Source organism: Xenopus laevis, chromosome 1L (assembly GCF_017654675.1).
Source record: "Xenopus laevis strain J_2021 chromosome 1L, Xenopus_laevis_v10.1, whole genome shotgun sequence".
NCBI classification, from domain to species: Eukaryota; Metazoa; Chordata; class Amphibia; order Anura; family Pipidae; genus Xenopus; species Xenopus laevis.
In genome coordinates this window covers 213,319,108-213,332,558 of record NC_054371.1, presented here as the reverse complement: position 1 = coordinate 213,332,558, position 13,451 = coordinate 213,319,108, and the positions used below count along the sequence as shown (strand labels likewise).

The 13,451-nt window shown below is 38.5% G+C and overlaps 1 protein-coding gene across 1 annotated transcript in view; it reads right to left on the bottom strand.

Moving 5' to 3' along the window:
• Nucleotides 1-13,451, bottom strand: part of prkaa1.L (protein kinase, AMP-activated, alpha 1 catalytic subunit L homeolog) — a 34,532-nt gene that overhangs the window by 14,296 nt on the left and 6,785 nt on the right. The window contains 2 exon segments of the mRNA NM_001094957.1: nucleotides 2,857-2,950; nucleotides 10,825-10,966. Of these exon segments, the coding sequence (NP_001088426.1) occupies nucleotides 2,857-2,950; nucleotides 10,825-10,966 (236 nt within the window).

The window sequence follows — 13,451 nt, the reverse complement described above, 5'->3', positions numbered from 1 at the left end:
ACAAAAGTAGGATTTTTTCCCACTTTTTCCTTTCCTGCCTCTATTTTGCATATGCAAATTAGGATTCGGTTTGGTATTCAGCCGAATCTTTCACCAAGGATTCGGGGATTGCCCCCGAATCCTAAATAGTGGATTCGGTGCATCCCTAATAATACCCCTTGTATGCTTACATTTATTATATAAGATACAAAATAAAACCATATAATGCAATCATGGGGTTCTCTAGCACAACAAAACCATTGCTTAGTTGCAACACTATCTTGGAGCTTGAACTAAAAAGTGCTCGTGTTTATTAGAGAAGGGAAAGACTTTCTAACCGTCGGCCCTATGACACATAAGGAACATGGAGCCTTTAGGAGCCAGAGAACAAAAATTGTGTTTTGGGTGTTACGTTGTCAGACACAAGACATATTACACATGCAGGTGTGTTAGTATATGAAATAATTCCATTTCCAAGCAGATATGTTTGTTGTTGTCTCTGTGCTTATATGGACAGGACATTCTCCCACACATCTCTGCTGTAAGGCTATAACATTTACTGCCATAAAATCAACGAAAAAAATCACTGCTGCCTTTTAACCACACATTCATCTCACAATTAGTATGTTCATATGAGGTCGTCATATTCATCTTGACCTAAGGAAAAGAAATCTTCACTGAGCGGTTATAAAATGTGGCAAATCCATATATAGAGGAACATGTGCAAATCAAACATTTGGGTTACGAATACTTGGCTTTACATATGACGCACATTTTTTTGCCATGCTTGAATTTTAAAGTGGACATATCACCTAGGACTAGTAGGATTTAACCCTGCCCCATGGAAGCTATTATAGGAACAGTGCATCAGGCATAGTTGTACTGCACTTTTCAAGCTGTTCTTATAATGTCTTGCGAGATTCCATCAATCACACTTATTTTGTGGCATGATGCGGCCTTGGCTGTACCTTTCTTTTTTTTTTTTAAGCAGAATAGAATCATTCTGATCAGAACTTGGCAATCAGCCATGCGGCATCAGCTTCTATAACAAACAAACAAACAAACCTCTTTTTCTGCTTTGTGGTTGCTGGCAACCGCCAAGCTAAGGTTCTCAAAAGCAGCCCAGATCACACTGAGCACGTGCAGTGCCACTGACACTCAAAAGATAGCCTAACAAGTTCCAAAAGGGGGAAAACCTTTGGACAACTTTGCATGACTGTTATAGGGCTGCTGGACATCTGGGATGGGATGGTACAGTAAGCTCTGTATATAAAATGAAAGTGTTAATTCTTTTTAGGCTTTAGTTCCCCTTTAACTTCTTTCAACGTTTGGCAACATTTAAATGAAAGAGCTACTGACACCAGAAAATAAGCATTTTTTAAGATCTATCATAACATTACTCTTTGAATGCTATTTTGCCATAAAAGTATCTGCCTGATGCTTTTACATTACCTTTCTTACCCCCCCTTTTTTCCTATGAGGGGGGCTGCCATATTTGTGCAGCAGGAGTCCGTTAGCATTAAAAACTAACTGACAAGCTGAGATGGGACAGTCAGGTCAACAAACTTTATGAACTTCAAGCGACACTCACAAAAGCAGAACTATCAGCGGAAAACGATCATGTAGATTAATATTTTGAAATATAATTTTTAGTGTCAGTATCACTAACATACAAATAGATTTATTTATATTTTATGTTAGAGGTTTTTTTCAAAATCTAGACTGATCGACATAAAGAGCATGGTGTATATTAAAAGAAAGCTTATAAGGGAATGTAAAGGAAAAAAATAAAATCTCATTTTTACTTTAATGAAAAAGAAATCTATTTCCAATATATTTTAATTAAAAAATGTGTACTGTTTTTATAAGAAACCTGACTATATGCAGTGAAATTCCCCCTTCGTTTTACTTGCTCTCACTGCTGCCGATAGGAAACTTCAGACAGTCTCTAAGGGAAGCGATCTTACTTTCAAAAAGCAGGGGGAGCCCTCACCTAACTTCCCAGAACTCAAGCAGCTTTGTTTGTTTCCCTGTAAAGCAGCCAGTGACTGTGTCGAGATTTGTATCCACAGACCCAGTGCAGTCTGTATATTCTGATTATTAATCAGTCTTGCTGTATCGGCTTCTAAGGCCGATATTATTTGACTTGTACGGTTTTGATAATTTATGACGATCCCTAAGCAGCCCAGACTACACTGAGCATGTGCATGGCCTTTGTCTTGCAAAGATGTTTAACAAAGTTACAAGATGGTAACCCCCTGCGGCCAACTTTGAAAGCATAAATCATTTGTTTAATTAGGCTTCTGGTGCAGTAAGTTCATGTTTATGATTAGTATACAAAATACAGCATTTCTAGCAGTATTCTATTTTACAAGTTAGTTCCCCTTTAAGCAACAGGGTAGTCATATAAAAAGTTGGTTCTAAACCAGAAAAAGGACATAAATGTAGGTATGTAAACACACACAAGTGTGCGCCTTTTTGTCCTTTTTCTGGTTTAGGACCAATATAATATAATAGAATTATAGGGAACATTTAGTTCTCCAAAAAGTTACATTCACTAGTCAGGTAAAAAAAAAAAAAAAAAAAAAAAAAAATCAGTTGCCACAGGATGATAGGTCCACTTTAAGAGTAGTTACAAAAAGCCAAAGGCAGATTAAGTACAGTTATTTGCCAAGAGATGGAAATAACTTACAGGGGCTTAGGTTTCCATGTCTAGAACTAGAATGTCCTTCTGAAAAGAAATCATATTAACATATAAATCAAATGATGGATAATTTAAGAGAAAGGTTCTTTGGGATTTGTCTAGGAGGGCACAGCATATAATGTATCAGGCTCCAGACTCAAACAGGTATAGAAAAGCATTAACCCAAATCTTACCTTGCCATGCTTGCAAATATAATCAAAGAGTTCCCCGCCAGAAACATACTCCATAACCATAAAGATATCAGTTGGCGTGCTGATGACCTGGTACCTGGGTTGAGAAAGACAAAGAAGACCAGTAAGTCTGAAGTGCACCTCTAAGATGAGCTTTTATTACTTAGGGCCATGCAAAGCATTAAGTGTCAGATACTGTAGCCGTTATCTGGAAACTCGTTATCTGAAAAGCTCCGAATTACGGAAAGGCCATCTCCGATAGACTCCATTGTATCCAAATAATCAAAATTTTTAAAAATGATTTCCTTTTTCTCTGTAATAAGGCAGTAGCTTGCACTTGATCCATACTACGATATAATTAAAACTTATTGAAAGCAAAACAGATTTTCAGGTAGACTTAAAGGAGAAGGAAAGGTTAAAACTAAGTAAGCCTTATCAGAAAGGTCCATCTAAATATACCAGTAAACTCCCAAAGTAATGTTGCTCTGAGTCCCCTGTCAAAAGAAACACTGCATTTCTTTCCTTCTACTGTGTAAACATGGGCTTCTGTATCAGACTTCCTGCCTTCAGCTTAAACCTCATTGCCCTGGGCAAGAGCATGCTCAGTTTGCTCCTCTTCCCCCGCCCCCCTCCCTTCTCTACTGTAATCTGAGCCCAGAGCAGGGAAAGACTCAGGCAGGAAGTGATGTCACACCATGTTAATACTGCAGCTCCTATCCTAAACAAACAGAGTTTCTAGAGCTTTTTACACAGGTATAGTAAAACATTCTACAGAATAAATATAGCATTCTAGCTTGCACTATTGCAGCTAATCTATTGGCAATACAATGCCTCCGTAGCTTTCCTTCTCCTTTAAGGTAAGAAGATCCAAATTACTGAAAGATCCGTTATCCAGAAAATCCCAGGTCCCAAACATTCTGTATAACCGGTCCTATACCTGTATAAAATATTTCCCTGCAATATTGCTTGTCCCTGGATAAAGGAAAGTGTCACTTTAGAAACCTTCCTAGCATGTCCCTTAATTATAACTAAACCCTTCTTAGCCCCCTGTTTCTCACCCAAGCTGGACTCAATCATCCCTTTCCAAATGACTGCTGTGGGTGGTAGTGAGAAAAGGGTAAAAAAAAAAAAAAAAAAGGAGGGGTTTAAAGCTCCTCTAAAAACCTCGACCAACAGCAGCAAGTTAGGTTGTGCCTACTTATTTGCCAATGTAAAGCTATTTTGTTCCCTGACATTGGAAAGTCCTTTCAGTAAACTGCCATGTAGAACACAACACATATAGAGCAAAAAGACAGAGGGTTAATATGGGTCAGAACAAGGAAAGTAGATAAAAAAAAAAATAGAGCTCAAAGGAACTGCAAATCACACAAATACTGCAAGGTCGTTCACCTTGAAGTTAACTTTTAGGGCACAGGCACACGCGAAGATTTGGGGAAATGTAGTCGCCCGCCTCTTCTTCAGGCGACTAATCTCCCCAAAAAGCCTTCCCGTCAGCTAGAATCTAAATCGCCGGCGGGATGGCCAAGAGCACTTGATTTACCGAAGTTGTCTCACGAGAAAAACTTCAGGTGACTTTGGAAAACAAAATAGCTCAGAGTGCCATCCCGATGGCAATTTAGATTCTAGTCGGCGGGAAGGCTTTTCGGGGAGATTAGTCGCACGAAGAAGAGGCGATGAGTCGCCGGGCGAATAAATCTCCTGAATCTTCGCTTGTGTCTCTGCCCTTAGCATGTTATAAAATGGCCAAGTTTAAGCAACTTTTCAATTGGTCTTCATTATTTAATTTTTATTATTTCCGACTTTTTCTAGCTTTCAGATGAGATCACTGACCCCATTTAAAAACAAATGCTCTGTAAGGCTACAAATGTATTGCTACTTTTTATTACTCATCTTTCTATTCAGGCCTCTCCTATTCATATTCCAGTCTCTTATTCAAATCAAATGAATGGTTGCTAGGGGAATTTGGACCCTAGCAAACAGATTGCGGACATTCCAAATTGGAGAGCTGCTGAATAAAAATCTAAATAACAAAAACAAATTAATAAAAAATGAAACCCAATAGCAAATTGTCTCAGAATATCACTCTCTAAATCATACTAAATGGCGAACAATAATAAGAGTAGAAACCGTATGGAACAGAAATAGATTTGTCACCAACCATTATTAGTTTATCTGTATCCTGTTACTTAGCAATTTGCCTATTTTCCAAATATTGGGTGGTTTTCACAACCGTAGCTGATGAGGCATTTAGTCACCTTTTATGGAACCACCCTCACATATCCTGTTGTGCAACTGCTTGTCTAAAATACATTAAAATGGGCAGATTTATCAAAATGGGAGTTTAGGTTTTAAGAAAAAAAAAGAAAAAAAAAAGAAACACGTGCGTCTATTTTGACGCTGCCGTTAAAGTCAATGGACGTTCAAATAGTGTTGCCGCTCATTGATTTTGACACGAGCGACTTCTGTCGGACGTGCATCTGAAATTTTTTTGACGTAGGCGAATTTTCACAGGCGATTTGCCAGCGGCAAAACGTGGAAATTAGCCTCGAATTCGCTCCAGTCGCATTTATTCGCCCATTACAAACCATAAGTAAGAAAGTATCCTTTATATCGATGCACTTAAGCCAACATTTAATGAAACAGAAGATAACGCAAAGTATAAGTGTGTGTAAAAGTTTAAAGGGGAACTATTGCGAAAATGAATATTTAATATAAGTTTCAGCACACAAATAAGAAGTCTTCTAAATACAATAAATTAAATATTCTGCAGCGTTTCTAAAATAATTAAGTTAATCTTCACTATTCCTCTCTCAGCATCTGTTTCTCTTCATTCTGTCTTCATGCAGCAGTTGGGTGTCAGATAATCATTGGCCGTTAGATCCAATATATCTTATAGGGGGCTCAGTTTGCCTAGAAGATGTATTAGAGCTCACTCTATTAAAATCCCCAGACATAACGTCTCTCTACATGCAGAATTTGTGCAAAAGGCAGTTATTTTGTTAGATTTTGTTTGTATCGGAATCAGTTATTTGAGTGAGCTCTAATACATCTGCTAGGAAAGGAAGCCTATCCCCTATAAAAGATATATTGGATCGAACTGTCAATGATTATCTGACACCCAACTGCTGCATGAAGACAGAATGATGAGAAACAGAGAGGGATACTGAAGATAAACTTTGTTATTTCAGAAATGATGCAGAACATTTAATTGATTGTATTTAGAACGTTTCTGATTTCAGTATGATGAAGCTTATATTAAATTTTCATTTTCCCGATAGTTCCCCTTTAAATATAATTGTAAAGAAATAAGAGGGGGCAATTATATGATGACAGGATCCTATTAAATCAGGCAAGGTGCCACAACTAAAAGTAACTGCTCACTAGTGCTGCCTGACAGGTGATTACACTAAGTGGCGAATCCATCCCATGTGAACGCAGCCAATTAACAGTGGAAGACGACAAATGATGTTGACGGATGCCAAGTTAACCAGTTGCTCAGCTATTGTCCCTCTGCCGCCCGCACGCTGTCTCCTCTTTCTACAGCCATTCATTTGTGATTCCAGAATAAATTACCGACACGGTGACCTTATCTCAAGTGACGAATACACCGTGCCAACTGCAGCTGGGAGCAAGTTGCCTTTCATGGCCAAGCCCGAGCCATTCATTTGCTGTACGGAACTGAACATAATGCAACACACACCAAGCAGAATGGTTATAGGCAATCAATTCTGAAATGGACTCATTTTTCTGACTCCGATATCCCTTATCCTGTTCCACTGCTCTTAAAAAGGAACGACCACGAAAATGAAAATGTTATATTAGCTTTGGCATACTGTCTTAATACAATCCATTAAATATTCTGTACAGTTTCTGAAATAATCAAGTTTATCTTCATTATCCCTCTCTTAGCATCTGTTTCTCCTCATTTTGTCTTCATGCAGCAGTTGGGTGTCAGATAATCATTAACAGTTAGATCCAATATATCTTATAGGGGGGGGCTCTTTTTGCCTAGAAGATGTATTAGAGCTCACTCTATTAAAATCACCAGAATGCTGTCTCTCTACATGCAGAATTTATGCAAAAGGCAGTTATTTTGTTAGATTTTGTTTGTACTGGAATCAGTTATTTGAGTGAGCTCTAATTCATCTGCTACGAAAGGGAGCCCCCCTATAAGATATATTGGATCATTCATCTGACACCCAACTCCTGCATGAAGTCAGAATGAAGAGAATCAGATGCTGAGAGAGGAATAGTGAATATAAACTTGATTATTTCAGAAACAAGGCAGTGTTTCTTATTTCAGTATGAGGAAGCTGCATCTTAAATTTTAATTTTCGTGATAGTTTCCCTTTAAATGAGGATCTACAAGTAGATGTAATGTGACTACCTGTCGTTATACAACTTTAGAAGTGTGGATAATGTTATAGTACCATAATATTATAGACCTATTCTGTAGGATGTTTAAACAGGTCCTTCTGTACCTGTTCTTTATTATATAAATGTATGTTATTGATGTAAGTCATGTCATTTATATGACTGTAATGTCTTTTGAAAAATTCCAATAAAAATTATTGAAAACTAAATGAGAACGTACGCCCCCTCCACGAGATACAACAGCCCCCATTACCTCTTCCTCCCCGCACAGTGTATTACCTATATTTGTGCTCCTATTGGGAATCCTAAAAGCAAGAAGCAGAGCAGCGCAGTCCCTATGTGCCATAGTCTCTCCATTCGTATACTCTTCGGGTCTGTATGCTGACATGGAGTCTGCAGGCGCATGCACATTCGGGGCTAGTCAGGAATCCGCTTCAACCGCACATGCTCCATGTGCATGCAGGCTCCATGACGGTGAACAGACTCAAAGAGGATAAGAGTGGACAGAAGATGTCACCGAGGGACCCCACTGCCCTGCATTGCTTCTTGCTATTAGGATTCTCAATAGGATTGCTAATATAGGTAATACACTGTGTGGGGAGTAAAAGGTAAAGGGGGCAGATCAAGGGCAGTTGAGGGGGCTGTTATATCTCAGCGGGGTTTAGTTCTCCTTTAAGTCTCATATAATCCCCGTACAAGTAACTCCAGAGCCTTGGTCAATCAGCCTATGACTAAATGCCTCATGTAGGTGCGAAACGCATCACACTTTTTGTTCACAGTATGGTAACGGGTGTTGGAACCTTTTAATATTAAAGAGAGGTACAACATGGATTAACTAAAGTCCTGACTGTGCCGGCTCATTTTATGCAAAAATTATTCTCCCTAAGTTGAAGGTCTGGGACATGTGCACCTGGAACGCACCCGTGAGATGTGTCTACATGTAGGAATAACCTATAAAATCTTTACAAGTTTACATGGCACAGATAAAGTAGAGATACAGAAGAGCAACTCACAGATGGCAGCCATACATTATCATCATGTATTTATAAAACTCCTAAATATTTAAGTGTTTTACAATAAATAGGCGATTAAAGGGGACATATAGGATAAATGAAAAAACGTATTTTGTAATATGTAATATATGGTGTTGCTTTTACACGGTGCTAAGAATTAATATTATCTTTAAAAATAGCCCCTTTATTGGAGTGCTCTATAGATGTTCTCTGGTCCCTGTTTCAAATGAGGGGTGGGCGTGTCCTAACAATTCCTGCCAGAAGCACAGTAGGAGGGGGACAGCCAATCACAGCCCTGCAGTCACACAAGGACGACAGGCGTCAGTTCCCCATCAGGTCCTGCTAGCTGCTGATTGGTTCCTGTCCTACAGTGCAGTGAGCTGTGTTTCTCTGCACAGCCTGGGAATTCAGGGAGCAGGAAGTGGAAGAGAAGGGAGGGATTATTAGGGTTTTTGCAGAAATATTCAATAAATCAGCCTGAAACACTACTTTTTTTTTTTTAAGCACAATTCTTCTATATCTAAATGAGTATAACACACTGGTACATTCTTGTTTTTTTTTTTTTTTTTTTTACACAAAATGTCTCCTTTAAACATATAGGAAAACATAATCTTAGAATCTAAACTTAGAAGATCTGGTGGGAGCTGTCCCAGAGTTGTCTGGGATTTAACGGCAGATACGAAAAGACAAGAAACAGGCAAACGTTAATTTGCTTGGGAACCATTTTTTATGGCTCTTTAGATGCCTTTTATGAGCCCTTTAAAACCAGGTTTGAAATATCTTGTGTTAATCTAACAATTCCCAAATACTCACATACTACTTACATTAACACAAGATATTTCAAACACATTTTTAAAGGCTCGTAAAATGACACTGAAAATGATTTCCAAACATATGTGGCTGAATTGTAGCCGTATTTTACAAGATAAGAAAAGCATTTACAGCAGCCTATAAATACAGTCAACAGCAAACCTTCTAAATCAGATGTGAATAAGTGCATTTCCTGTTGCTCCTTCTGGCTTCCTTCCCTTAAAAGAAACAGTAACATCAAAAAATTTAATTGTTTTAAAGTAATAAAAATATAATGCAGTGTTGCCCTGCACTGGTAAAACTGATGTGTTTGCTTAAGAAACACTACTATTGTTTTATATAAATAAGCTGCTGTGTAGCAATGGGGGCAGCCATTCAAAGGAGAAAAGGCTCAGGTTACACAGCAGATAAGCTCTGTAGAACATAATGGTGTTATCTGTTATCCACTATTTTACCTGTGCCATATAGCCTTTTTCCAATTGCCGCCATTGCTACACAGCAGCTTATTTATATAAACTATAGTAGTGTTTTGGAAGCAAACACTTCAGTTTTACCAGTGCAGGGCAACATTACAAGATATTTTCATTACTTTTAAACACTTTCAATTTGTGGTGTTACTGTTCATTTAAAGGGGTCGTTCACCTTTGAGTTAACGGTTAGTATGATGCAGACAGTGATATTCTGAGACAATTTGCAATTGGTTTTCATTTATTATTATTATTATTATTATATGTTGTTCTTTAGTTATTTAGCTTTTTATTCAGCAGCTCTCCAGTTTGCAATTTCCAGTTTCCTGTTGCCAAATTAACCTAGCAACTATGCATTGATTTGAACAATAGACTGGAATATGAATAGGAGAGGGGCTGATAGAAAGATGAGTAAATAAAAAGTAGTTATAACCATAAACTTTTAGCCTTACAGAGCATTTGTTTTTGAAAGCTGGAAAGAGTCTGAAGGAAAAGGCAAATAATTTAAAAACTATAAAAAAAAAAGAAGAAAATGAAGACCAATTGAAAGGTTGCTTAGAATTAGCCATTCTACAACATACTAAAGGTTAACTTAAAGGAGAAATAAACCCTTAATAAAAAAAAACCCAACTCCCTACCATACATAGACCCCCCTCCCCCCAGCCTAGCTGTACACCCGGGCAAATGCCCCTAACTCTTTACTTACCCCTCTGTGCAGATTCTGTCCAGCTGAGTTCACAGGCGCCATCTTCAGCCGCTTCGGTGATCTTCGGAATGAGACTGTCGATTCGGCAATTTTCGTGAGTTTGCCGCAAAACAGAAAATTTCTCCAACTGCGCATGCGCTGCTTCATTGGTCTCATTCCGAAGATTACAGAAGAGAAGAAGATGGTGCCCGTTAACTCCGCTGGACAGAATCTGCACGGAGGGGTGAGTAAAGAGTTAGGTGTATTTGCCCGGGGGGCAGCTAGGCTGGGGGGGGGGGGGAAGGAGGGAGGCAGGTCTATGTAGGGTAGGGTTTTTTTATTAAGGGTTTGTTTCTCCTTTAAAGGTGAACCGCCCCTTTAACATACCTCCCTTGATGCACACTTGGCACAGCTTTTAGATTTGGATATTCAACCAAATTCTGTTTGGTGTGGCATAACCAAGTAACACCCCCCCCCCACACACCACCACCCAACACTAGGCAAAGCATTAATAACAAGCCTGGAAAGCTTGAACTATAACTACCCTCAGTTGCAGAAAGTTATAGTTCAAGGACACGTGCAGGGTGCCTATCTCCGATTTACATTTTATACGGATACCTACAGCTTAATGATATGAGGATGCCTGAAGAGCTTCAGATTCTGGATCTCGCGGCGAATTTTCCCAACCACATCAAGGCTGCGGATCTTCTGCCGGTTTAAAATCTTCACTGCAACCTTGTGTCCAGTCAATTCATGTTTGCCAACTGGTAAGATTAGAAGATGAATACAGATCAGTAACAAGATCATTAAAGATCTTCATTATATTTAATGATGCCTAATCACTAATTCAAAAATAAGATGAATAAAATGTGCCCCCTCTGCATGACTTCTAGTAGGACAGGTGCAGGAAATTACATAGTAACATTGTTAGGTTGAAAAAAAGTCACCTCCATCAAGTTCAACCTTTTAAAGAAACAGTAACATCAAAGGAAAGGGTTTTAAAGTAATAAAAATATAATGCAGTATTGTCCTGCACTAAAACTGATGTGTTTGCCAGTGGCATAACTACTCACCGGCAGGCCCTGGTATAGGATAAGCACATCAATAGGGATATTGGTGCATCCCTACTAGAATACAATGTGGACTTTTCAGTTATCTACTACTTAACCTGTACCTTTTCTCCTTTTTTTCAAAACAATGGCTGTCCCTATGGCTGCACAGCAGCTTTATATAAGCTATATTAGTGCTTCTGAAGCAAACATTTTAAGAAATTGTACCGTGTTAACCATTGAAAAAAATGCAAAAAAACATAAAATTTGGGGATACCTTTTATTGGCTAACTGCATAAGTAAAAATTGCATGATTTTGGAGCACCCAGGCCCCTTCATTAGGTAAAATGCTGATAAAGGAAAAGGGCCTGGGTGCTCTTGAAGCTTGCAATTTTTACTTATTCAGCCAATAAAAATGTATCACCAAACTTTACATTTTCTGAATCAAATGCATCAGTTTTACCAGTGCAGGGCAACATTACATTGTTCACCTTTGAATTAACTTTTAGTATGATGTAGCGAGTGATATTCTGACAATTTGCAATTGCTTTTTACTTTTTATTATTTGTGGTTTTTAAAGTTAACATTTTATTCAGCAGCTCTCCAGTTTGCAATTTCAGGAGTTCAGTTGCTAGGGTCCAAATTATCCTAGCAACTTTGCACAGATTTGAATTTGAGACTGAAATAAGAATGGAGAGGGCCTGATTAGAAATATGAGTAATAAAAAGTAGCAATAAACAATAGATTTGTAGCCTTACAGAGCAATTGTTTTAGATGGGGTCAGTGACCCCCCCCATTTGAAAGCTGGAAAGAGTCAGAAGAAGGAAAATAATTCAAAAAGTATAAAATAAAAAAGAAAAATTGAAGGTCAATTAGGATTGCCACCTGACCAGTATTTTACCGGCCTGGCCGGAAAATATGTGGCATGATTGCAATGTTAAATATAGGGAAAAACCATAAAAACATAGGAAGGACGGTATTTTTTTCTAGAAAAGGTGGCAACCCTAAGGCCAATTGAAAAGCTGATTAGAATTAGCCATTCTATAACATACTAAAAGTTAACTTAACACACACACACAATGTTCACATGAGATAAAGCCGCACCTCTCCTCTGGGAGTTACAGCACTGCCCTTGTTAGGAGAAAAGTCTAGTGTTGAGTCTTTGTTTTACTCCAGCATGAAAGTCATTGTGACTGGCTAGTCACGTGGCACCCGGCCAAGCTAAACACCGCCTGCCTTACTATAAACATAAAGAGCCATTCTCCCTGCAGTCAATAAACTGAATGTTACCGGCCCAGCAACAAGGGGCCACCGGGCCTGTACTGACCACTTATTCTATTCTCGTTGCTTATACAACAGCAGCTCTGTCCACACAAAACCATTTTCCTCGCCTGCTATTTCTGTGGACATTCCAGTTCCACCATAACAAAAGGGAAACTCCACCCAATACACAACAACAACAAAACATTATTGTAAGCAACTATGCATTGTAAATGTAATTGCAATCGGAAGCAGCACCCCTCTGGTTCTTTATATTCTCAGCACTGCTGGTTCAGACTCCTGCCCATCAACAGACCTGGGATGGAACCAACTCCTGCTATATTGTTTCAGGGGTCATATAATGTAAATAGCATTTACAAATAACTTTAAACCCAAGGAATTAAAGGAACAGTAACATCAACAAATGAAAGTGTTTTAAAGTAATACAACTATAATGCAGTGTTGCCCTGCACTGGTAAAACTGGTGTGTTTGCGTCAGAACACTACTATAGTTTATATAAATAAGCTGGTGTGTAGCAATGGGGGCAGCCATTCAAATGAGAAAAGGCTCAGGTTACACAGCAGATAAGCTCTGTAGAACATAATGGTGTTATCTGTTATCCACTATTTAACCTGTGCCATATAGACTTTTTTTAATTTCCACCATTGCTACACAGCAGCTTGTTTATATGAACTATAGTAGGGTTTCTGAAGCAAACACATCAGTTTTACCAGTGCAGGGCAACAGTACATGATATTTTCATTACTTTAAAACATTTTTTTGGTGTTACTTTCCCTTTAAATTTATATTGGAAAGTTACAATTTCTTTCAGTGTGGGTTGACATTACGGATGCACCGAATCCACTATTTTGAATTAGGCCGAACCCCCAAATCCTTTGAGAAAGATTCGGCCTAATACCGAACTGAATCCTAATTTGC